This window comes from Castor canadensis, chromosome 3, assembly GCF_047511655.1.
Source record: "Castor canadensis chromosome 3, mCasCan1.hap1v2, whole genome shotgun sequence".
In the NCBI taxonomy this organism is placed as follows: Eukaryota; Metazoa; Chordata; class Mammalia; order Rodentia; family Castoridae; genus Castor; species Castor canadensis.
In genome coordinates, this window is record NC_133388.1 from 125,002,724 (window position 1) to 125,030,155 (window position 27,432).

General features: G+C 38.3%; 1 protein-coding gene across 3 annotated transcripts in view; it reads right to left on the bottom strand.

Annotated features, from left to right (window-relative positions):
• Nkain3 (sodium/potassium transporting ATPase interacting 3) overlaps positions 1 to 27,432 on the bottom strand; it is a 698,611-nt gene that overhangs the window by 37,671 nt on the left and 633,508 nt on the right. For 2 of the 3 annotated variants that reach the window (XM_074068604.1, XM_074068603.1), the window contains one exon: positions 13,108 to 17,726. The exons of the other annotated variant lie outside the window; for it this stretch is intronic. In XM_074068604.1, coding sequence (XP_073924705.1) covers positions 17,713 to 17,726 — 14 coding nt within the window. In that variant the 3' untranslated portion in view covers positions 13,108 to 17,712. Of the gene's footprint in view, positions 1 to 13,107; positions 17,727 to 27,432 lie in introns of those variants that run through there. 3 annotated transcript variants of the gene reach the window in all.

Consider the following 27,432-nt stretch of genomic DNA (forward strand, 5'->3'; position numbering starts at 1 on the left):
GGAAAAATGCTTTTTGGAAGCTAACAATGAATTTGCTTCTACATAATCTGGAAGCATAAATTTTTTTGTGATTGAATTTCCATTTCCAACATATTGACTAACGTCAGATTTCTATGTGTCACAGTGAGCTGAAAAAGAGCGAACTTTGCTTTATGTTGGCATCATAGTATTCTGAATAGGTTCAGACAGTAGAAACAAGGAGGAAGGAAGCTGAATTAAATTTGTGCTTAAGTAGGAGGAAGAACTGCTTTGTTCTCTCCCAACAGTTCTAGTTCTTAAAGACACACACAGCCAAGCATGGTGGCATATGCCTGTAAGCAGTGGGGAAGCTGAGGCAGCAGAATGGTGAATTTGAGGTCAGTTTGGGTTATAACGTGAGACTTTGTCTCAAAAACAAACAAACAAAAAAGAAATAAAAGAAAAGAAAAAGAAAACCACCTGTAATTCCTAGTGTTGTTGGTATTTGTTGCACAAAGTGCCACTGGAGGTGATTAGACTAACCTAATGCTGGTTAAGACCTAATGTCCCTTTGTGGTTTTCTGTTCTTGCCTTGACCTATAAGACTCCTCAGCCACAGATGGGAAGGCATCTCCTAATGTTCCTTAATCACAGATTGCTGATTCTTCTGCTCAGAGAGATTGTATCTTCAGAGATAAGCTATGTGGCCACTCTATTCTTTATCACAGCATAACACTTACCTGCATATGAATTAATTTTAAAGTGTTTACTGCTTTGCTCCAACTTCACATTTTTGGGTTTATTGTCAACTTAACCTCTGACACATAATTCTTTTAGCTTTTTCATGGCACTTACCACCATGAGAATTTATTTTTATTTATTTATTTAAAATATGGACCCTTTTGTGAATTAGCATGCCATCCCTGCATGGGGCTGTATTAATCTTCTCTTTTTTTTTTTTTTTCATTTTTCTTTTATTATTCATATGTGCATACAAGGCTTGGGTCATTTCTCCCCCCTGCCCCCGCCCCCTCCCTTACCACCCACTCCGCCCCCTCCCTCTCCCCCCCCTCAATACCCAGCAGAAACTATTTTGCCCTTATCTCTAATTTTGTTGTAGAGAGAGTATAAGCAATAATAGGAAGGAACAAGGGGTTTTGCTGGTTGAGATAAGGATAGCTATACAGGGCATTGACTCACATTGATTTCCTGTGCGTGGGTGTTACCTTCTAGGTTAATTCTTTTTGATCTAACCTTTTCTCTAGTACCTGTTCCCCTTTTCCTATTGGCCTCAGTTGCTTTAAGGTATCTGCTTTAGTTTCTCTGCGTTAAGGGCAACAAATGCTAGCTAGTTTTTTTAGGTGTCTTACCTATCCTCACCCTTCCAGTTTTGCATGTGTCCTGCAGAAGGGAGCACAGGAATTTATTTTTCATTTGTTTACTGGTTTGTTTTAAGTGTACATCAAGAAAAAGAAAGATCTAGCTGGATCATAAATGTATAACTTTCCATGACACAGAGAATTAAAAAAAATTTTTTTTGTAGTCCATGTAGAACAAGGGAATCCTAACCATTTTTATTATCATATTATTGCTGTACTGGGGGTACATTTACAAAAGTTCTTACAATATATCATAGTTGAATTGAGTTCTTTAAATGAATAAATTGTTTGCTTGGCTAAAATGAACCCCACAGCCCAGACCGGTGCCTGGCACATTACAGAGTTCAATAACTACTTGTTGAAAGATTGAATAAATAGAAGTGCAGGTAAAATGACTGTTCCTTGTGAACATGGAGGATATTAGAGGAACAAAGGGATGACAGAAGACTAAAAATGAGTTATTAATATGAAAATTTTTTTTAAAAATTAGAAGAAAGATTTCACAAATCATACATTAGTGTATTTAATGGAAATTCCAGGAAAGATATTAATATATAATTTACAATATCTTAAGAATGATGGTGTTAAAAGCCAATAAGAATTTTCAAAGCATACCTCAGACCAGGAAAAGTTTCTTTTTCATAACGTTAACACATTGACCTGCAGTAGAAAGATCAGAAAATGATGAGCCTGAACTTCAGAATGGCCTTTTAGCTAAAGTAGTGCAGCACCCCTACTCTAAGGATGCATTTGGGGACCTGACTGATGTGAGTTAAGTGGTCATTTACTCACTCTTATTCAACAATGTGTAGCTTTTGAATAATAACAAATTGTCTAAAAATTTGCAGATTACATAAATCTAAGACTAATAATTAGTAAATTCGTTTTTAAAAATCAGAATTCAAGACGGTGTGAGCAGTTTCTTTGTTTTGAAATGCTATAACAGAATGTCACAGACTGGAAAATTTATTAAGGACAGATTTCTTCATTACAGTTCCAGAAGCTAGAAGTTCAAAACTGAGGGTAGTATGGGGTGGGAGTTGCTTCTTGCTGTGTCATAACATGGCAGAGAGCATCTCATGGCGAGACAGCATGTGAGAAGAGAGCAAGAGGGTGCCAAACTCATTTTTTATAATGAATCTGGTTCACATTCGTGAAGGAATACCCTCATGGCTTAATCATTGCTTAGAGGTCCCGCCTCTCAACTCTGTTGAATTGGGGATTGAATTTCCAACACAGGTCCATTAGCATATGTGATACATAAAGAGCTCCCAAATCATGTAAGCATGAAAGAGCAGGGGCAATGTTTGGACAAAAGCAAGAAAGGGACACACAAAATATGGGGATAATAACAGGTCAGATCAGATAATGGAAGGCTAATATATCAAGCTGAGGAGTTTGGATCTGAATTTTTATTTTACTTCAATATTTTAAGCAGGGCAGTAAAACAAAGCTTGGATTTGTTATTATAAGAATATAATATTGATTTGCCAGGTGCAGTGGTAAGCACCTGTAGTCCCAGCATTTAGAAGGCTGAGCGCAAGAGTGTAAGGCCAGCCTAAGCAACACAGTGAGACCTTATTTCAAGGAAAAAGAGAAAGAAATATAATATTGAAAGCAGAGTTTTGGGGAAAAGCTGGGGGGTCTAAGCTCCACTAGGAGGCTATTTAATACAGAGATGACCAGAATGCAGAGGCAGGAGGGTTGGAGAGGAGGAATTCAAAAATGATGCTAAAGTTATTTTGATGCAGGTAAACAATTGGAAGAGCAAGAAAAGAGTACATGCCTGTAACCTAATCATACCAACGATTAGGTTATAGGAACAAATAATATCATTTTCATTTGCCCAACTTGGCATGGCAATTCAGTGCCTATTCAAAGGAAAAGGCAAAAAGATAATTTGAATTTTTCTTTATTTTGCTTGTAAGTAGATAGATGCTCTGAGATTAGCCTATAATTTAATCTTTGATCAATGGAGATAGGGAAAAAATATTTATAATTTTTATGTTGTGTTTGCATCTTTAAGGGAATATGTCACTATGTTAGTCAGTTTTTTATTATTGTAATAAATACCTGAGATAAGTCAACTTATAAAGAGACAGGGGTAATTTTGGCTTATAGCTTTGGAGATTTCCATCTGTGATCTATTGGGCCCATTGCTTTTGGGGCTGTGGTGAGGCAGCATACCATGGTAGGGAGTATGTGTCAGAAGAACACACCACTCACCTCTTGGCCAGGGTGACAAAGAGGGGGGAAGAGAAAGGGACTGGGGTCCTATCCTGTTATCCCCTTTTAGGGCGTGTCCTTAACGACATAGGACCTTCCACTAGGCTCCATCTCTTAAAGTTTCTGCTACCTCCCAATAGCACCTTGGGAGCAATAGGTAACTGGCAGGGGCAGAGGAAGAGAAGAGCAGGGCTGATGGAGAGCAGCTGGGCCGGTGAACTCAGTATGCCTTTGACTTACTGGGACCTGCGAACTTCTGTTAAATATTTCTTTTCTGTGGTGAATTCCCACATTTATCATCAAGCCTTAGTAAAATACATTAGTTACAAAGGTTTGTTTCCACTTTGGTAGGGGACTGGAAAGGGAGCTCTAATTCCTACTGTTGGAATTAAAGACCCTCCTGCGCCAAAAACAGACTCACGAGAGACAAAGAAAATCTTGACAATTTCTTTTGGTCAAAAGGGTGAAAGCATGTACTCACTCCAGTTGAGTGGACACATGAGCACAAAGTGGCTGACAGTGGCTCCTCCTTATATCCCTGACACAGCTGTACCTGCCCCTTACCTGAGATTTGTCCAGGTCAAATGTTCACAGTCTTTCTCAACTGGCTAAAAGGCTCGTGAGATGGGTTAGGGCATGTATTTTGGCAGGCAATTTTTGCAGGCAATGGGGCTGTACAAGAATCCAGAAGAAGAAACAGGAACCCTTTAAACAATGCAAGTCACCTAACATGGCGAGCTGAGGAATTTTACATAATCTAAGAGGGTGACATATACTTTGATAGAAAAGATTGTTTTTCTTACACTACTTTGGAGGAGGCAGGAGTAAAAGGCTGTTAGGAGAGTCAGAGTCCTTGGCAGAGAAGCCCAGAATATTTGGTGCCAAGAGCAGTGGCAAGCCAGCTGGGCAGATGTGCATTACTGGAACTTCTCTGGGTTGTTTAGAAATTCTTGGGGAAGGGTATTGTGGTCATGAAAACCTACAACTTCTACTTTTGGTGAAATAGAGGTGAAAACTCTTGAAATCTGCAGAATGCAGGGATATTCAAAATATATGTCTTGTCCAAATTTACTATAATAAACACATAACACAGTTTTAGTAGCTCTGATCCAAAATGCTTAGGACCAGAAGTGTCTTGAATTTTTGGATATTTTCATTTACGTAATGAAATATCTTGGCGGTAGTACCCAATGCCAAATGCAAACATTCATTTATGTTTCATATACACCTTATATGCATAGCCTGAGTGTAATTTTATGCAATTTTTTAAGTAATTTTGTTCATGAAATAAAGTCTCATGGTATAGGTGATTAGATTAGTGACATCATCCCAGTACTTAAAAAGTTTTGGATTGTGAAGTATTTGGATTTTGGATTGCAAGGAAGAACATATAAAAACAGGAGTCCTTTTCTACTTCATTGTACATTTTTATTTAAATTGAAAAGAATACTACAGCTGACTGTAAATTTATTCAGAATCACAGGTTTCAGAGAGATGTAAAAACGTATGTATTTTCTATTAAATAAAAGATTATGGTCACTTTAGACTGTGAGTATAATATACAAGTGTTATATGACAAAATGTAAAAAGTAATTGTGAAGTCTTGTTAGCAGTTTATATAAGGAAAAAAAACATTCATTGTTTTCACAGGCTACCAATACCATATATGATAGTTCCTGACAGGATTTTACTTTTTCATTTGATTCATCTGGTAGCTTAAAAACCTATAGAAAAGAAGTTAATATACAGTGAAGTCACTACACAGTGTTATGGGACAGTAGAAATTCCTATCAGTACAAAATATCATTCGAGATTTTACATTAAGTTCCAATGTCAAGTTTGAGAGACATCTTGGTCATCAAGCAATATGAGAATTATTGAAGATGGAAAGATTTTGTTTCTGAAAAATGTTTTCTGCTGGTAAAAAGGTTAAAGGTTTAAAAGCATGTAGAAATAGAAGTTGCTACATTCTGGTCTGTCTGTCATTTTACCAGCAGATCCTTGCCTTTGAAATAATGAAATGCTTCAGGTAATTCCAGTATTTTCCATAAGATGGCAGAGTTAGTATTACAGACATGAGAACAAACTCCATTCTGTTGGTCAGGACAACCAAAAATCATTTTCACCATTTATGTATTGCTATCCTGCATTTAATAATAATAATAGCAACAAGAAGCAGTTTGTCAGAAACAATAATGAAGAAATAATTATGTATTAATTTGCTATCGTACCATGGTTCATAGAGATCCCTTTTTAGCGCTGTTTTTATTACTTTAGTGAATTCCCTAAGTTGTCTGTGATGAGTTTTATTTAAATACTAACCAATAAACTAGGCTCTATGGCCCCACACTCAAATCACCACAGAGGTAGCAAGAAAGAACCTATGGGTATGGATAAATCAAGTAGTAGCTGTAATTGTTTTAGATTGTCAGGAGTGGCGGCACACTGGCCATCTTTAATGCAAATCTGGACATTCTGCAGGTTCACTTTGATTTGATGTGGATTACTATGGTTCTACGATCTGTAACTCAGAAAAAGTACCTAATTTATCCATTTTCTCTTTCATACAAACTCACAGTGATAAATGTGGCACACACCTGCCTGGGGGTGGTCCAGAGTCTAGCAGGATTTTAGAAACAGAGCAATCAGGTATTGACTGTAGAAGCTGAACTCAATGAAAGCAACCCATGGACAGCCTGGACATTACCAAGATTTCTGAAGTAAATTTCTCAAGGAAAACTGGGTATCTGATTTGTTTTTATCACATCCTTGGCTTCTTCCACAAAGCAGAAGGCCACTAGGTATTTGTTGAGTGCATAAGGAGATAGCAGAGGGAAGATGCAAATGGGTGTCCTGCCTCTGGGGCTCAGAATCTGGAAGAGGTAAAGATTTGGCTTTTCCTGTCAGGGTCCACCTTATGTATACCAGGCCTTTGCCTAGAGCCTTGAGGATTAGAACACCTCATCACCACTGGACTGTGAGCTCCTCATGGGCACACTTTTTGTTGTTATTTTGTTTTATAGCTCTAGTGCCTGAACAGTGTCTTGCACATAGCAGACACTTGGCAGGAGTGTTTTGAAAGAAAGAGGCAGCAGCCATAACTTGACACCAGTGGCCACTAGCACATGGTGTGACTTGAAGGAGTTCTTGCAATCCTGTCTTACCCTGTCTCATTCGGTTGGTTTACCAAATACTAGTACAGTAGCAATTGCAACGAAATTTCCAGATCAATAATATCTTCTGGGTATTGTCAGTTTTACACACCAAAAGGCAAACCAGACTTACCCACGAAGGAGAAGGAAACATGTCTCAGTTTGGTATAAGCTGGTACTAGCAACAGAGAGATTTCCTTTCACCAAATGCTGACAAGCCAAGAATAGAATGGCACAGGAAGCAAGTTTGTCTTGGAGAATGTAGGCATAATCTTTGGATCCTATGGAGAAAGCATGCCACCCCAGTGTGCTATGCCTTCTGTAAGTGTTTCCCTTTCCAGTGAAATACCCTACAACTTGGAGAACTTTGTAACCAAAAAGCATCAAGGAAGTCCACCAGAGGAGACAATTTGGTAACTGTTGGGATGGAAGGGGAAGAAAGATTTATCAAAAGGGAAAATTCCCTGGAACTAGTATGAGGGTTCACAGTCTTGAAAATCCATTCATCCTTTCCTCCCTCCTGAGATAGCTTCTCACTATATCATGCTGTTATTTGGGACGTATCTGGAATTGTATCTGGAATATTACTCCTGTTGTGCCTTTTTTGACACCTAAGCACCTTTATTTCTGCCTTTTTTGTAGAGGAGTCTTTCAAAATGTAATTTACATCAACCTAACTATGTAGGAAGGCTACAATGATGATAGGGCCATCACGTATTGTTGGGCAGATTAAGCAGGGATCAGCAAAGCTGTCAATGTTGAAGATCTGTGTGGTTATCCGAAAAAAATTTACAGCAGATAACCATAAATCATCGTATTGAAATAAAAGCCAATAATTAATATAGTTTCAGGGCAGATAAGAAAATTGTCCTAATTCACAAAAATGACATTTTAATTTGATCATCTGAATTAATCATAATGTGAGTGAAATGCTGTCATGTGAAACAATACAATGTTACCCATAGTCTCTGTTACATATACTCATTTTTAGCTCTAATATCCCCACACAACAAGATTCTTAGGTTTGTTTTCTCTCTCTGTTCTTTTTTTTTTTTTTCTTTTTGGCAGTACTGGAGTTTGAACTCAGGGTTTCACACTTTCTGGGTAGACACTCTAGTGCTTGAGCTATGTCTCCAGCCCTTTTATCCCTGTTTTTTTTTTGTTGTTGTTGTTTAGAGATGTATGTTTAATTAGTTAGTTACTATCAGTAACTACACCTTTCAAAGGTATAGATTGTATAAAATATGCAAACTGTTTCTTTAGGATGAACTAGAATTGTAAATCATTTAAGAATAAATCTTAAAGTAATAGGTTTAAGTAATAGGTTGAAGAGATTTCCTTATGAATAAAACTCAGGAATTTCAGAGTGTGAATTTTTATAAAGTCTATCTATTGGGATGGTCAGAGCCCTTTTTGTTTATCTTTTGGTTCTCAGTTCTGTTGTAGATAGATGAGGCTGCCAGGTAGCAGAATTCTTGTCACATACAGGAAGTCTCAGAAAAATTTGAAAGGTAAACACAACCAAGAAGACTATTGTTTCTGTATTTTTTTTTTTAACTTCAATGGTAAATTGAATTACTTAGTGTTGCCAGATCAAAAGTTCTCAGTGGGAGTTCTCACCTACAAGCTACTACCAGAAGATGAGGAATCACTTTGTTACTCTATATCAGGCATTTCGCTTCAGGAACAGATGTGGATAGAAACTCTAATTCTCTTCACTTCAGATTTATCCCTAAGGATGTAAAAGTATTTTGAAGTATTAACACCCACATTTTCTTTGAGTTATATAGGTTGAAAATGGAATGTCTATGTCTTTAAAAGAAAGTGAGACATATTTTTATTATGATTATCACTGATGCTAGTAATACTTGAACCTTCCAGCAGCTTCTGTCATATGGCTTCTTAGAGTTAAAGGGAAACTAAGAAAACATTCCATTTTCTTAAAGGTTGTAATACTTATGCAGCACCATATTTGTAGAATTGGAAATGTGAGACTCAGGCAGAAAAAAATCAAGGTAGGTAAATCGTCATAAGCCCTGAAATGAATGAGAAAAAAATAAAACAGGACCAAGAGTTTGTTTTCTCAATCCTACCCTGAAGCCATGTCCAGACCTCCTTTTTGACAGAGACTAATGGGACCAGGGCAATTCAAGCTCAGTCTTCAGATCGGACTTTGTAGGCTAAGAGCACAGAGAAAACTTCACAGAGGACCAAGCAATTTCAATTTCTGGGTGAACTTTAGGTGATTTGAGCTTAATGGCCTTTCTCTATGATGTTAGAAAGTCTAACACTAATCAACTGATTTTTTAAAAATTCATTACATTAAACAAGTGGTTTAAAAATAATGAAAGGAATTAATGAGCTTTGCTTGTTCCGTGGAAACAATTTAAGTATCACATAAATTGCCCCAAATTCCATTTTCTAAAGGTATCTAACATGATGTTCCATGCATTATATTTTGCCTACAAACATTATCCTCAGAGCACAACTTTTATTTAGAAACATGGCAAAAATGAAAAGCTATAGAATAAACTACAAAAATATTTTTAAAAATATTGGCCAGTTAACTTGATTAAATCAAAACAGTTTATAGTAATAAAACTCTGGACAATGCAAAGAAAAGGCTGCACAACACAATTTTTTTTTAGTGGTACTAGGGTTTGAACTCAGATCCTTGCACTGCTAGGCAGACACATGAATTGTGGTCTCCAGCTCCACAATGCAAATTTTGATGAAGGACCCAGAAAGTCAGTTAACATTCACACATATAACTCTATGTCTGTATTACCATCACCTGAATTCAGTAGGAATGATTGTCATGATTAGGCTCTTGCTTTCATAAGACAGGTGATCCTCTTGAACTATTTTGTAAAGCTGCATTCATTGACTGTTACGTTAGGTTTAAACATAACAGACTTAAGAAACCGAGAAGGAGAAGACAGCAATTTCCTTTTTTTAAAAAAAAAAAAGTCTTAGAAGAAGTAAAACTGTGAGGCAGTTAAAAAGTGAGCTTAAGCAATTATTTTCACAGTCACTTCCCCAGGGGAAAAAGTTTTTAGAAAGACCTGCTATTGGGCAGTTATAAGTAAACTGTCTTGCTGAGCATGGTGGCATGTGATTGTAACTCTAGCACTTGGAAGATTGAGTCAGGAGGATCATGATTTGAGGCAGCCTGGTCTACATAGGGAAACTGTGATCAAAAAATAAAAGTAAGCAATCTTCATGCTGGCTGGCAAAAAATCAGTAGGAAGCTCGTCTAGACTTAGCACATTCAATTGTGTTTCAACCAAGAGTAAAGAAAGCAGGTGGCAGTCAGAACCATGTTCTACTGTCTTTGGATAGCAAGGAACAGTGAGGTGAGGGCTGTGATTTGTTACTTTCTCTGAGAGGACCAAAGCAAAGATAAGAAAAAGCAATGAAAAGACAAAGCCCTCGGGATGGTAATTCTGTGATGCTCGGAGCCAAGCAGAGGGAAGGTGAAGGAGGAACAAGCCAACAGCAGGTGGATTCCTGCACTGACCTGCAGCTGTGATATCCAGAGTCAGACAAGCCTAGACAAAAAGAGCTTCAAACTGCAGCCAATGGCACAGTGTGGTTTAGTCAGGACTTGTGCCAGCTGATGGCCACCAAATGCAGAGGAGAGAAGGGTGGACTGAGGGCTCACATAGTCTGATGGGACATGGGGCAAAGCCACTGCAGCTGTGAGCCTAGTCTCTTCGTGTGTTAACCATGCAAAGGGAATCACATTGGTTCTTTTCAATCTTGTAGAGAAATAGCAGCTTGTACTAAGCATCTTATTTCTTTTAATTTTCACTTCCTAAAATAATCACATAGCATTTATCATTTAAGGAAATGATTATATAGCACATTTGAAAGATCTGATTGCTTAGAAAACAGTAAACTCAAGTGTTGAAGTTTGTGTGCAGATGTGTGTGTACCAAATGAACAAGTCACCCACTCTAGGCTTTCTTTTTTTTAAGATGTAAATCTCTCTCTACTGGCTAGGCTGTCCTGAAACTCGTGGGCTCAAGTGATCCTTCTGTCTCAGCCCCCTGTGTGCTGGGACTCTAGGCACATAACACTGTGTCCAGCAGATCCTATTTAGTTTAAATCATCACTCCAGCTGCTAGATTTGAACACTTTAAGGTATTGGGAGAGCATGACCAACACTTCAATGGCTGAAATCACTTCAGGGGATAATGTTGAATAATTAGTAACTGGAAAGCTCTCGCTCCATCTTTCTGACTTTGTTCCTGTCTCTGTGTGTGTGTGTGTGTGTGTGTGTGTGTGTGTGTTGTGTGTACAAGAGGAGGGGAAAAAAGAGAAAGAGAGAGAAATGGGAGAGAGTCACAATTCACATGTGTAGACTAGGAGGAATATACAACAAAATCTAATTACAAAGTTTTGGTTTTTTTAAATAATTTCCCTCAATTGTATGTTTTCTTAGAGAAAGTAAATATTCATTCTACTATCACCAACAGTATATTCTTGAAGAAAAACAGATGAAAGGAGAACAATTTTGATGGAGAGAAAATATCGGAACAAGAAGGATCACTACTTCTCACTTATCTGTCCTGCCCCACCTTCCTAAGCACTATGTCCATTAAGTGTTTGCTGAGTTGAATAACAAAATAATGGCACTATTACTCAGTTCAGAAGGTAAGGTCCTGCCCAAATAGAGTTGTCTGTTATGATCATAAAAGAATTAATTTATTATTATAGCAGGACAGGGAGGACCAAGCAATGCATTAGAAGCCTCTTCAATTTTAAATTCAATTGCAAAAGAAGAGAAGCTGGATTATATTCTGCAGAATTATAGGAAACATAGAAGGATCTAGTGCCATAGATTTGATTTTCTTTCTAACCACAAAGACCAGATAAGGAAACAAGATAACGCAGAAATTATTATTTCATAAACTTGAAGGCCAAATTCCCCACAGTAATGAAGAATATATGTATATTTTCTATGATGTGTTATAATTAAAGAAAATGAAAACTTTATCCCAAGAAATCTTGCCAATTAGCTCAAACTGTCTAGCACAGACTTCTTAGCACTCTTACATATACATTTACCCTTCTTACTAAGAAAAAAACCTCCCGCTTTTTAGATGAGCACAATATCATCAAGAATAAACACTGCAATGCCTAGTTTTCTTTGAAGCAAAGTTTGGGGTAGATCAAGCTTTGGTCAATGCAAGATAAGCAGAAGTAGTGTTATCAACTTCTGAGATTTGCCCTTACAGGAAAGAAGAATATTTCCTTGTCCTCCTCCTTTGCTGGAAGGAGAATGGTAACTATACTGATGGTCAGTTAACAGAATGAACCTGGGTCCCTGCCTCTGGGAAGCGTACATACAGAACTTTTCTGTCTCTAAAAATTTGAAAAATGAAGAGGAATAAGACTCTATATTATTTAAGCCCTGGTCACTTATTTGGGTCACTTTTAGGAAAATTTAATCCTAACTAAGAAAGATCGACAAGGATGTAGACCAAAGTAAACTCTATGAGAACATCTGTATTGGTTTCTTCAAACTCTTTCTTTAAAAACTAGAAGATGAAAGGGAAAGCATGCCCTAGATGGGAAATGTTCAATATTTTTAGTCAATCAAAAACAAAACAAAACAAACAACAACAACAACAAAAGGATAAGAATTGGGGATGTAGTTCAACTGGTACAGCGCCTGCCTTGCAAGTGCAAGGCCCTGAGTTCAAGCCCCAGTACCGTACCCTTCCTTCCTTCCTTTAATTCTCTTAATTTATCTCCCAAGTTCAAATCAACTCATATTTTGGATTTTTTGAACATGTCATTTTTAAATGCTTAACATTTAACAGGATTATTACTCTTATAAACATCCAAGTTCAAAGAAAACAATTATTTTTCACCTGATGCCAAATTTTTCTACAAATACCAATACTTAAGAAGTTTTAACACCTTCAATAAAGAAGCTAAGCTTTTATCAGGCAGAAGAGTTACCCACAAAATTTGAACTTTGATCATTCTTTTTTTGAGAATTCTTTGTTGTAAGGGGTGAGGATAGGTAAGACACCTAAAAAACTAGCTAGCATTTGTTGCCCTTAACACAGAGAAACTAAAGCAGATACCTTAAAGCAACTGAAGCCAATAGGAAAAGGGGAACAGGTACTAGAGAAAAGGTTAGATCAAAAAGAATTAACCTAGAAGGTAACACCCATGCACAGGAAATCAATGTGAGTCAATGCCCTGTATAGCTATCCTTATCTCAACCAGCAAAAACCCTTGTTCCTTCCTCTTATTGCTTATACTCTCTCTACAACAAAATTAGAAATAAGGGCAAAATAGTTTCTGCTGGGTATTGAGCGGGGGGAGCGGGAGGGGGTGGAGTGGGTGGTAAGGGAGGGGGTGGGGGCAGGGGGGAGAAATGAACCAAGCCTTGTATGCACATACGAATAATAAAAAAAAAAGAGAATTCTTTGTTAATAAATACATAATTCTAATCTTTAAAATACATCTGCTCCCTACCTGAACTGCACACCACTTACATGAGGAGTGATTTCCTCCATTGGTTGTACTTTTGGTCTTAACATTCTTAAGTTATGGGCCTATTTATCACATATTAAATATGGCTTTTAAATACTTCAAAAAATCTTCTATTCAAAAAAGTTACAGATCATTCTTAAATTGGGAGGAAATTTTTTTAACCCAGACGTTTTAGGTTTCTAAGTTTTAAAAGATCAATTATTTGTATTTTTTCCTATCTAATTCAGTCACCCCTTGAAAGAAAGCAGATACTCTCTTGGGCTAAAATGTCAAGTTAGAACACTTGAATTCTAATCAAGTATAAAATTTCTTTTAGTTGCATATTAAAGTAACTCAGAAATGATAAGTGAGTATTTGCCTTAAAAATAATCAGCCCCAGTGAGTCCAGATTTTGGGATTTCATAATTTTTAAATTTAGGTATAAAACAAAGGTCTGTTTAATCTCCATAAGATTCCTTCCTAATTTGCAAAGATTGAAAAGAGCAATTTTGGTTTTTATTTGCTTCTCAATTTAGCCAAGTCATAATGGTTTTCCTGAGCTTTGCAATGTACTTTCTAGCTGCTTCTGGTCCTAATGAAGACAAATTCTGCTCAATCAGGAGTGTCCCATTCATTAAGTGAGAAAGATGGCAGTCTTGCCATATTTTGTTAGAGTCAGCTGCTTGAAGCTGGCTGCCTCCTTTATGGAGGTCTATAGGAATAGGAAATAGGAATAGCAGGTCTTTTTTTTTTTTTTTCTCTTTTTTTTCTGAAGGAAAAAGGAAAAGAGTCAACATTTTGCTAGGACAAAATGTTGGATGGTAACTTGGATGGTCAAGTTACCATCCAAACAAATGAGCCAATCACATTCCAGATTTGGAGGGGTGTGGATGTATGTTTTTGTTTCGGGGACATATCACTCACATTATATGACAGGTAGAAGGAAGGCTAAGATTCTTGGGGACATATTCATTTAGAGACTTTCCTAAGAGATCTCAGGATTTCTCTGATATGAACCATTCCATGCCCAGGACATATTCTGTTCCCTGTGAGTTCTCTAACCTTTCCTATGCCTCCCCTGCTTAATTTTCGCTGACTCTGAAACATGGCTGGAAACTCCAATAAATAAAAGGTAAAATGGAAGCATCCCAGCTTCCTGTGGTGCCACACAGTGTCAGTAGGAGTCCTTGAAGGAAGGGGAAGTCATTCATTCAGGGCAGAAAGCACTGCCTGGGCGAATGGTTGGCCAAGGTTGACAAGACTTGGTGTCAGAGTTGCTCAAAGAGGATAAAAAACATTGGTTTTGCACTTTCCCCTTCACATTCCACTCAATGTTGAGGCTAAGGGCAGTGGAAGTCCAATCTTCAGCTTTAACAGGAGTACATGAGCTGCACCATCTCTTACAGTGTAAGATTCTGATAAGAGTACCAACCAGCAAAGGGATGCACTCATTTTCCCTGACCAGACACACAACTGCATTTGGAGAAGCCATGCTTGGACCAGAACACATATAGTGAACATGTCCCTGTTGAAAACCCCACTGGAGTGGACTCTCTAAAATAGGAGGCAAAAGAAACGGAACTACTCATCCATGGGCAGAAGCTGCCATGTCAATACTGTATTGGAATTATCCAGATTAACCAATAACTGCCAAGTGTTATTGCACAACCCTGACCTTCTCTTTAAATGTTTGTCATAAGCAGGCAGAGCTTCTAAAGAGTAGCCAGAATGATTACAGACAGCAAGCAGAAAAGAGAAATTGGAGGAGGGGTGATCAATCTAATTCATTTCTGATGAGTAGCAAAATTTGCAGGACTTTAGAATAATCCTTATGGATTACTTGGGGTGGGGGACTAAAACAGTTATAACTTCATAATTCAACTGAAGAAAGATTAACAAATAAAGTTGCTACCTATATTGAATTTCTTGAAAAATCACTAAGGTAAGGATTTCCTCCTCAAATATGTTAATGGAAGCTAGACAAAGTAAGGCTGTGGTATACCTTAGAAGCATACAAGCTTACATGAAGAGAAAAGAGAAACGAAACTTAGTGTGGCACTATTTTGTGAAATGTTAGCCATGTTTCTTTTTGAGTGTGGTGAGAGAATAGTGAAATGACAGTATCAAATACTTGAATATTACCTTTAACCTTCTGTTTTACTGATTTTTCTATACTACTTGATGTTTTCTTAGCTTGTTCAATAATAACATTGATTTGAATTTGAATATAGTTTATTTTTTAATTAAAAATGAGATTTGTAATCTGCATTATTTCAAATTGCTTAAACATGGGCAATTTTCCCACCACTTTTTAGTAAACAGAAGAGTTTGTTGTTTCTGTGGATTTTTCATGGCACATGAGTGGGTCACAGAGCTCCAGTCTGGGCCCAACTCTGTTCTGACAGTACTTACAACAATGGTCTCTTTTGATTGTGGACCACCCCACAGTTACAGAGTAGTTTTTACATTTTTTTTAAACCAAATCTTTACCTTTTCCTTTAGAGTGATCCTATTTCCACTTCATAGATGAGGAAAACTCCTGTGTCGGACAGAGATGTCAAACACAGCCCAAGGCCACAGTGGTGGAATGGAACGCAAACCTCAACTTTTGTCCTCCACTTTCTTTTCTTTTGGCCACAGCTCCTGCCTTTCTGAACAAATGCAGAGTTTTGGAGAGGCCTACCAAAGCTCTAAGCTACAGCTCATTCAACTGCAGAATGGTGGCTTAGATTTTGCCATCTCTAAGGTGTTTGCTAGTTCCTCTTCATTTTGAATCTGGCTTTATTCAGTAAGGATAAAAAGTTATAGGAGTTAGTGAGGATCAGCTGATTGAAGGGACATAATGCAGAGACCAGTAAATAAAATCCGCTTCCAGAAAGCTCACTATGGTTATTTTGAACTTGGTGTAACCAGGGCAAAGTTTCTTGCATTAAGATCCAATTCTTAACAGAGTCTCATTTAATCTATGGAAAGAAGAAGAGGAGGAGAAAGAAGTGAAAGAGGAAGAAAGAGGAGAAGGAGAAGAAAGGATTCTGCACACATACAAAAATTTACAACAGTTTTAGGTGGTTTATAGACTTCTTACAGATGCATGGCATATTAACCATCTCTGTACTAAACAGTGCACATATCAACTTTGTGACCTCAGGGAAGCCTCACTGTGGTTTTTAAACACAGTGAGCAAGACTGATTTTCAAACAGAAAATAGTAATGGAAAGATGAATAAGTGATGTGAGAGTGCATATATGATATTGAGAACAGGCAAAATTAATGATGAAAATTAGTACAGTGGTTGTCTATGGGAATGTGGCACTGATTGAAAGGGGGCATGAGGGAATAAAGTGGTAGAAATGTTCTGTTTTTTGATTGAGGCATTGGTAATGGGGGTGTATACATTTTCAAAACTAATCAAATTTTACCCCTAGTATCTTTGCACTTCATCATATGCAATTTTATTTTAATTAAAAAACACAATTATGACATGGTTTCAAGACTTTTTTTCCTACAGAAAATTATTTTTCCCATATCACTTTCTCATTGGGATAGAGTAGGAGAAAGAAAAATTGATGCAGTTCAAGCATAAATATTTTCTTTAGAAGTATTTATAGAGAATTCCACAGTATCTTAATGCTGCCTTTGAATATCCTCAGAGCAAAGTTCCTGATTGCAGATAGATGGCTATGATTTCTGTATCACAGCCCATGAGATGTATGTTTAGGTCTACCATCAGTGTTAGGATTTCACGAAATAGAAGAAAATATGACCTCGGAGACACCCATGCTCTCTCCAAAGAGGAAGGGTCTCCACTAATCATTTCACACATTCTTGCACCCATGATAGAAATATATTTCAAAACACTAGAAGAACAAGATATCATGCATGAATACAAAAATTTAGATAGCCATAATATTGTTCTGCATTTTGAGAAGTGGAGAGCAAAGAAGGACTCCATGCTTTGTCTTATGATGTTGAACAATGATCCATATTCATTCTGAAAGCTTGGTCCATTTTTTGTATCCATGTATGAGCTGTCACAGGTCTACCCTTATGTTAAACACCCACAGGCAATGTCTGCCAGTGCAAATCCATGGAGCCTAGAGGACCTTTAGCAGCTAGCAATATTCAGTCACACCTCAACACATACTGACATTTCTCTTAGAAATGACTTGTAGAAGGTTTTCACAGATTTTTTTTATCATGTTGCATGCCTCAGATTAAATATTGTTAAAAAATTAAAAACAATTTTTTTTTCAATTTACAAGTGTTCATATAAGAAGAAAATGACTAAAAAAATACCCACCCAAGCACCTAGAACTCATCTAGCGAACAATACTAATACTATGCAGGCTGTGACCTAAGAACTCCATGATTCGTGGGAAAGCAGGAGGCACAGTCTGTTCTCTGGGAAGAAGGTGACACATGTCGGATCCACACAGTGCTGCTGTCAATGGTGCATTGTTCCCTAAGTCAAGTCCAGCAGTCGAATTTCAGAGTCAATGTCATTACTTATTTCGACCTAGAAAAGAAAATATGAATTGCTTTAAAGAACTTCAGCACTGAAAACCAAAATCCTTTCTATTCATCCAGGTCTTTTGAAATGCAAAACAGCTTGTGCGTGTCTCTGGTTCTGTCTGATTACAGCAATAAGAAAGCTGGAAACCTGGGCTTTCCTGCTTTTCAGAGTGGAATGTGGTAGTCTGGGCTTCAAAGTGTGGCACAGGTGTCCCTGGAATAAATGTGCTAATCATTGTTATTGCAGTTAGCTGCCTCAGAGGTAAAAATGATAAGGTAGTATTGTGTCTCCAGACTACAAACCACCCCTCTGGTGTATTCTTTCTCCAGCCTCCTCTTGGTGGACGGCTCAAGAGTTGTCCTAGTCTGGCTTTGTTACCAACTAACCCTCGACCTGTGCCCCTTACCTACTTTCTTTCCTGTGATGGCTAACTTTACATGTCAACTTGCCTAGGCCACAGAGCTCAGATGGTTGTTAAAATGGCAGTGTCACTATGATGGTATCTTCTAGATGAGATTAGCATTTAAATCAGTAGACTTTGTGTGTAGCAAATTGGCCTCCAAACTGTGGGTGGTCCCCATCCCATCAGCTGAAAGTCTTAAGAAAAAGAGACCAAAGTTCCCTGAGGGAGAAGGAATTTGGCCTCAAGCTGCAGGTTTAATTCTTCCTGGGGGTCTCAAGTCAGCCAGTCTGCCCTGCAAATTTTGCACTTCTCTGTCCCCCTAATTTCATGAGCCAACTTCTTAATATCTCTTTTTTTTTTGTTCCCCCCCTCTCTGTCTGTCTGTCTCTCTGCATACAACCCACAGTCATATAAACATATAAACCCACTGATTTCGTTTCTCTGGAGAACCTTAGCTAATATACAACCCCATGTCAGTTACCCTTGTCTCCACACTTTTGGCACAGACTCTACACGTATTCCTTATTTTATATGAACCTCAACACAGTACCTGCTGCATAGTTGGCACTTAATAAAAATTTGTTGAATACATTAGCTTTCATTGTTCCTCTTATGTGAAGTCTTAGCTGATCCAAATCCCACTCACTTTTGGAGGTTGAGTTGAAATTCACCTCTGGGAAGATTCTCACCTCTGTAATCACACTGCTTTCTCATCCAGCTACCACCCACGTCCTGTGTGCAGCTCATGGCTCCAGCTCCCTAACTCATTGTGCTCTCATTCTTTCAGCCGTGAAAGTTTTTATCCTACAACCAAATTATAAGCACCACAGCAAAAACAACTGTGTTTCACACTTATTTTTTATCCCCATTTAGAAACTTCTTTTTCTACTAACTCGGTTCAGGAACTCTATGACTTTGAGTAGAATTTTTAGTCATAATTTGAATAATTTGAAATAGTTAAAAAAATCCGAATTTTCTGGATTTTACTTTTTTGGTAACCACTTTTCTGACTGAAAGTCATGTTTCCTCCTTTGTGCCTTAAGAGGCCCTCGGCTCTCTCTCACCTTCTATCGCATTTTCTTTGCTATTCTATTTCTCTGTGTTCTGAATGCCAAGCCAATGTGTCTACCGATTTTACCTCTTTGCATTTTAACAGAGGTTTAAATGGAAGAAGAAAGAGATGAGATTATGGTGGGATTTTATAGTTTTACATAATCTGCATATTAGAAGGGAGAGTGCAGGTTTTTTATTGTTTGTTTTGGGCAGTATGGGGTTTGAACTCAGGACATTCTACCTCTGCCAGCCCGGAGTGCAGGTTCTGAAGTTCATTTACTCACTCAATACATGATGTCTTTTAGGATAAGGATCAAGTATAGGCAAAGGTGTGCTTCTTTGTTAATGGTAGTATTGGGGGGGGCAGTTGAACAAACTTCAAAATATCTACTACATTTATCTTTAATGTCAGCTTTGCTTCTTCGCTAATATTTTCTATTTCTGGGCTTTAGAAACACAGATTAGTACAGTAGTGAGGCAGACTGAGCTTGTTCCTGTGATGCTAGATGAAAATTCTGGAAGTGTTACTCCAGCCACTGGGAAATATGTCTGTGAGGAGTTTTTGAGGCAACTTTGAGAGGAAGCATTGAAAGGAAAACCTGCTGGCTTGTGTTAGTTTTTGACAGGCTGATTTTTAAATATCAGATACAGAAGAAGGGAGAATAGTATTATGAGTCTATTCATATTCATCACTCAGCTTCAAGTAGAATTATAGGGATACTATTAAAGCCTCATGTCTCAACCAGGACTTTTTTTTTTTTTTTTGGCTAAGGTATTTAAAACCAAATCCCAAGCATTATGTTATTTCATTCACATCTCTATGCAGCTCTCACCCAGAGACTTGAATCTGGGGCGATTTCCCAACATCTAGAAAGTTTTGCTATCATGTAGAGACCAAGGAAGCTGATATCAGGACAGCCCACTACCAAGTGAAAAGTTCAAAGGTTGAGAGCACCTGCTCATCAGGCAGGAATTTATCTATTTTTACCAACTTATCAACAATTTCTTTATCATTTAATAGCCAGTCCATATTCATATTTACCTATTTGTCTAGGAACGTGTTGTTATAATTGTTTGTTAGTATCAGAATCCAATAAGGCATAAGCATTGTATTTGACTATTATGTCTTTTAAATCTCTTTTAATCACTAGCAGTTTCCAGTTCTTTCCAAAAATATTTTGCCTTACACTATTGCCCACATTCCAGATAAGCTTGCCTCCCTGTGGCGAGATTTAACTCATTCTGCTGTGCTTGTGTTTTCTACATTGTCTAAGGTCAGGCTTGACTTTATGACCAGGCACTTCCTGGAGAGTGCTGTGTACTTACTTGGCATATCAGGGGACACAGAATGCCTGGTTGTCCCCTCTTTAATGATGCTATGATTAATCAGTAGATCTGGGAATGACAGCTTGGAAATCTTAAGGTCAAAATTTTTTTAAGCAGGTTTCAAAATGTGTTACTAGTTACCTGAGGATACCTGCCCTCAAGGCAGAACGAAATCAAGTAATAACGTAGTGGTACAATTTCAGTGTCTTAATAGGCTTTCTTGTTAGGCTTGCAACTGTCATTTTTCTACTGGTTTCCTAATTTTTTTTATATTGCTCATATGTGTATGTGTGGTGTGTGTTTGGGTGTGTGTCCAGGTGTGCTTTTTCTCTCTTTTTTTTTTTTAGTGTGTGTGTACTTTCTTCTTCTTATTTCTCCCCAGAACCCAGGGTAATACACAAGTAATAAATATTTTTGATATGAATATAAAATGAAAAAATGTATATTTAAAATTTTTTATGTGTATTGCCTTTAATTTTAAAAATAGAGGATAGTGTCTCTTGGAAACATGGAAAAATGGACTATGTCACTGCTGATCAATTTTGGAGGTGATGGTGGATCATTATCTCCACACCACCGCATAAATGTAATTTTTCTTACTTTTTTTGTTGTTGGTGGTGGTACTGGGGTTTGAACTCAGAGCCTCATACTTGCCAGGCTTACACTCCTCCATTTGAGCACCCCCCCTCAGCCCTTTTTGCTTTAGTTATTTTTCAGATAGGGTATTGCATTTTTGCTGACGCTATCTTCCTAGCTTCCTACTTATGCTTTCTGCCTAGCTGAAATGACAGGCATATGCCACCATACCCAGTTTTACTGGCTGAGATGGAGACTTGCTAACTTTTGCCCAGGCTGGCCTCCAACTGTGATCCTCCTGATTTTTGCCTCCCAAGTAGCTGGGATTACAGGCATCAGTCACTGCACTTGACTACATAAGTATATTTTCTTGCCATAGGCACCAATGATAAATATCAAGAAAAGTCCTGGGAATGAAACAAAAGTTAGGAACTGATCCTCCCTAGAGGGCAGCATTCAGATGCCAACCATCTTTGTCATGGAAAAGGATTCACATGTTTCACAAGGCAGCATGAAAACCAGGCTTCACAAAGTTGTAGGAGCAGAGAGTAAGGTCATATATCAACAGAAATGTTGTCTGTTTCTCTAGTGAGAATAGAATGGATGAGTGACCTCTAGTCATGGTGGCCATGTCAGGCTGCTTGCATCTGCACTGTTGGTGGCATCATCCCTTCCTAGCAAGGACAGAGGTGCATGAACCGTTATGGTGATGAGATGCACACAGAGACACAGACACAACACACATACACATACTGCACAAGCCATGTAAACCCTGCCCTTTTGTTGCAGTCTGTCAAATAGCAGTACGTTAGCATAGGCTCTGAAAGTAGTCCCTGAAATGGTGCAGTCATTTCTTATGCTGGATCCAAAAGTTCCTCATGTCAGTGAAAAGGAAAAAGCTCCAAAACCAGGGAGAGCAATGAACCCTAATGCAACTACAATTGCGCTAAGTAAAGCAGGCAGGGAAGCCATCTCTCCTTGGGGACAACTAACCCATGCTGAGTGCGCTGCAGCTGTAATGCCCTTGAGACAGCCCTGAAGAGTTAATGCCTCCATAAATGCCTTCCATTTCCAGGGACTGATGTTAGCCCTCAGGGAATGGGACTCCATGCTCAGAATGAGAACAGTGTGGCAGCCATCGCTATAAGCAGATCTCAGTCAACCTACTCTGTGTGCCAGGGGGACAGACAGCAAGAAGAATTTTATGCGCCTTGGTATCCCATCTATGTAGACAAATATTAAACCTTAGCCAATCATGGACAAATGAGAACTGAATAAAGAGAGAGAGCTGCCATTTTGTTTATTTCTAGGTTCCTCCAGCTTTGTGTTTGCTAGCACATGGCTGGTGATTACTGGGTTTTAAATTAGGATTTGAGAGCTCATTATTCTATCTCCCCAACTCCTACACACACATACATATACACAGAGACACAGACACCCACACACGTACACACAGAGACACAGACACAACACATACACAGACACACACAGACATACACACAGAGACATAGACGAATACACACACACACAAAGACACAGACATAGACATACATGCACATACACGCACGCCTTATTTGTCCTACTAAGTAGTCTAATCTAGATGCTATAAATGCAAAATAGTCAGATATGGAATGAATTTAGAAATTGGAGGTACTGGTAGAGAAGAGCTGTTTTCAGGAAAGAGCAGATAGATTGCCCCCTCTGTGTCAGTCCCACGACCTGAAGGTCTGGACTCTCAGAGGCACAAGCAGTGAGGACACTGTGGAGCAGGCTGCAGTGCCAGCTTGAAATGGGGATTAGCCTCCTCTGTCTTTTAGCACTTAGTGGCAATAACGGCCACTCAATCAGCAGTGGCCACATAGCATGTAGCAATTTTTGTGAAGAAAAATTAACCTCCAGCAAAGGCAATCAGACAAGGCAAGATACCAAAGAAAAGCAAGTTCTCTTTTGGAAGCCTTAGAAAAAGATTGCTTAAGAGTAAAGGGGGAAGTTTGGGGTCAGCTTTCTCATCCAGTCTTTCTTAGAAGCAGTTGTAGAAATTTTCTAGCATAATCAGACATAGCTCTACCTCTACTACACAGCACAGTTGTGGTTTGCAGCTGCTATCTTTCTTTGATAAATTGCTTTGGTCTAATTATTTTTATATGAAGAATTACTGCCACATGGAGCTTAATTTTTCCACTACCCAGTTGCTAACCATTTTGATGGAAATACAGTTGTCATGATTTTAACAAAGTTTAATTTGGTAGCTCACCATGATGTTTTCTGAGCATCTCACTTTCACAGTTGTATGAGTTTATGCCATGCTGTTTTTCATTTTTCTTCCTGAGGAAAAGTCTTTTGCTGTTAGCCCTTTTCCCCTGATGCCACTGCTGCCTCCTTCTAGGCAAATGTGTAGGTGTCCTCTTCAAAGCCCCACTGACCACCTGACTTCTTGGCTCTGTACTCATAATAAGAACAGCCCTTGCTCTTTGTCCTTGTGAAAGGTGGAGTCGTGTGGGAGTGGTGATGGGGGAGATCCTGGTGGAGACCCTGGTTGGAGTTATGGTGAGAGTTACACTCCTTCATTTGCAGCTGTGGCAAGATGATGGACCCCAGCACAGGTGACCCCTGACCTGTGTGTCACATGCTCCTAAGCTCGACCCAGATGACAACCACTGAGAGTATTTCTATTGCTTTAGGTGCAAAGAGTGATGTCATTTTAGACAGTGGAGTCATGCTGTAGCTGTCCAGGACCCAGCTCTGCTTCAGCATCTGCTTCCTTGTATGTTCAATACCTTTTATGGGAGAGTTCTGGCAAATACCACATTGAATCATCAATGAGTTTGACTTTGTCCTTTGTAGACTGGCCAAGCAAATCAGCAACCATGCTGGGGAATACCTATTTTTTTCTGCTGTTTTTTGTAGACAATGTTTTAGATTCACAACAAAATCAAGAAGAAGAAGACACAAAGATTTCTCATATCTACCTATAGCATCTCCCACTACCTATATCCCCTATCAAGGTGGAACTTTTTTTAAGAATTGATGAACCTACATTGACACACCAATATTGTCCAAAGTCCATACTTTACATTAGGATTCACTCTTGGTGTTGTATATTCTATGGGTTTGGACAAAGGTATATGATGTGAAAGACCTCTACAAGGAAAACTATACACTTCTGAAGAAAGAGATTGAGGAAGACTATAGAAAGTGGAGAGATCTCCCATGCTCATGGATTGGTAGAATCAACATAGTAAAAATGTCGATACTCCCCAAAGTAATCTACATGTTTAATGCAATTCCCATCAAAATTCCAATGACATTCATTAAAGAGATTGAAAAATCTACTGTTAAATTTATATGGAAACACAAGAGGCCACGAATAGCCAAGGCAATACTCAGTCAAAAGAACAATGCAGGAGGTATCACAATACCTGACTTCAAACTATATTACAAAGCAATAACAATAAAAACAGCATGGTACTGGCACAAAAACAGACATGAAGACCAGTGGAACAGAATAGAGGACCCAGATATGAAGCCACACAACTATAAGCAACTTATCTTTGACAAAGGAGCTAAAAATATACGATGGAGAAATAGCAGCCTCTTCAACAAAAACTGCTGGGAAAACTGGTTAGCAGTCTGCAAAAAACTGAAACTAGATCCATGTATATCACCCTATACCAAGATTAACTCAAAATGGATCAAGGATCTTAATATCAGACCCCAAACTCTTAAGTTGATATAAGAAAGAGTAGGAAATACTCTGGAGTTAGTAGGTATAGGTAAGAACTTTCTCAATGAAACCCCAGAAGCACAGCAACTAAGAGATAGCATAGATAAATGGGACCTCATAAAACTAAAAAGCTTCTGTTCATCAAAAGAAATGGTCTCTAAACTGAAGAGACACCCACAGAGTGGGAGAAAATATTTGCCAACTATACATCAGACAAAGGACTGATAACCAGAATATACAGGGAACTTAAAAAACTAAATTCTCCCAAAACTAATGAACCAATAAAGAAATGGGCAAGTGAACTAAACAGAACTTTCTCAAAAGAAGAAATTCAAATGGCCAGAAAACACATGAAAAAATGCTCACCATCTCTAGCAATAAAGGAAATGCAAATTAAAACCACACTAAGATTCCACCTCACCCCTGTTAGAATAGCCATCATCAGCAACACCACCACCAACAGGTGTTGGCGAGGATGCGGGGAAAAAGGAACCCTCTTACACTGTTGGTGGGAATGTAGACTAGTACAACCACTCTGGAAAAAAATTTGGAGGCTACTTAAAAAGCTGGACATCGATCTACCATTTGATCCAGCAATACCACTCTTGGGGATATACCCAAAAGACTGTTACTCCAGAGGCACCTGCACATCCATGTTTATTGCGGCACTATTCACAATAGCCAAGTTATGGAAACAGCCAAGATGTCCCACCACTGACGAATGGATTAAGAAAATGTGGTATCTATACACAATGGAATTTTATGCAGCCATGAAGAAGAACGAAATGTTATCATTTGCTGGTAAATGGATGGAATTGGAGAACATCATTCTGAGTGAGGTTAGCCTGGCTCAAAAAACCAAAAATCGTATGTTCTCCCTCATATGTGGACATTAGATCAAGGGCAAACACAACAAGGGGATTGGACTTTGAGCACATGATAAAAGCGAGAGCACACAAGGGAGGGATGAGGATAGGTAAGACACCTAAAAAACTAGCTAGCATTTGTTGCCCTTAACGCAGAGAAACTAAAGCAGATACCTTAAAGCAACTGAGGCCAATAGGAAAAGGGGAACAGGTACTAGAGAAAAGGGTAGATCAAAAAGAATTAACCTAGAAGGTAACACCCACGCACAGGAAATCAATGTGAGTCAATGCCCTGTATAGCTATCCTTATCTCAACCAGCAAAAACTCTTGTTCCTTCCTATTATTGCTTATACTCTCTCTACAACAAAATTAGAGATAAGGGCAAAATAGTTTCTGCTGGGTATTGGGGGGGGGAGAGGGAGGGGGCAGAGTGGGTGGTAAGGGAGGGGGTGGGGGCAGTGGGGAGAAATGAACCAATCCTTGTATGCACATATGAATAATAAAAGAAAAATGAAAAAAAAAAAAAAAGAATTGATGAACCTACATTGACACACCAATATTGTCCAAAGCCCATACTTTACATTAGGATTCACTCTTGGTGTTGTATATTCTATGGGTTTGGACAAAGGTATAATGACATTTATCCACCACTGCAGTATCATCCTGAAGTTTCACTACCCTAAAAAATCCTCTATGCTCTACTGATTCATCGCTTCCTCCCCACAGTCCCGATCTGACTATTGTCTCCTTAGTTTTGCATTTTCCAAAATATTAGATAGTTGGAATCATATAGTATATAGCCTTTTCAGTTTGGCTTTTTTCACTTTTTACAATTATATGCATTTTCTTTTTCATGACTTTATAGCTCATTTTCTTTACCACTGAATAATATTACATTATCTAGATTGCTAGTTTATCCATTCACCCATCCATGACATCTTAGTTTCATCCAAGTTTTGGCAATCATGAATAAAGATGCTATAAATATCTGTGCGCAGGTTTTTGTGTGGGCCTAATTTTTCAACTCCTTTGTGTAAAGATCAACAAGCTCAATTGCTGGATCATATGGTAAAAATATGCTTAGTGTTATAAGTACCTGCAAACTGCTTTGAAAAGTAGCTGTACTTGTTCTTTTGATAAACTCCAAATCATCATTTTTTTACTGTAAACTTTTTATTAAAATATATTCATTATTTAGGGGAGAATTTGTAGTGATAATTCCAATTAGATCTGTATTGTATGTTATTTACATTTCCCCCATCGTCTCTCTCCAGCAGCCCCCTCCCTACCCCACTTAAAGAAACTGTGAGAGGGTTACTTTTATTCATTTTTTAAGTAAATTTTTATTAGGATATATTCATTATATGGGGGGGATTCATAGTAACAATTCTGATTAGTCTTATATTGTCCATTATTTACATTGTCCCCATTGTCTCTCTCCAGCAGCCTCCTCTTCCCTCACTTAAAGCAATTGCAAGAGGTTTTTAGTTCTGGTTTATATAGGTGTATGAAGTCCATCAACCATATACTGTCTCCTTAATCTTCTTCCTTCACTCTCCTCTCTTCCCTCTCCCCTCTCACTAGTACCTCCCCTGCCTCTGCACACACCATGCCTATTTTACAGTCCTGGGTTTTCATTATTAATGTTTGAGTCGACACTCAATGGGGTATCTCAATGTATGCCCTCTGTGGTTGTGCTTTACTTTGGTCTGTCCAGTCCCTTCGAATATTCTCCCTTACCCTTTTACTTACCACCTCTC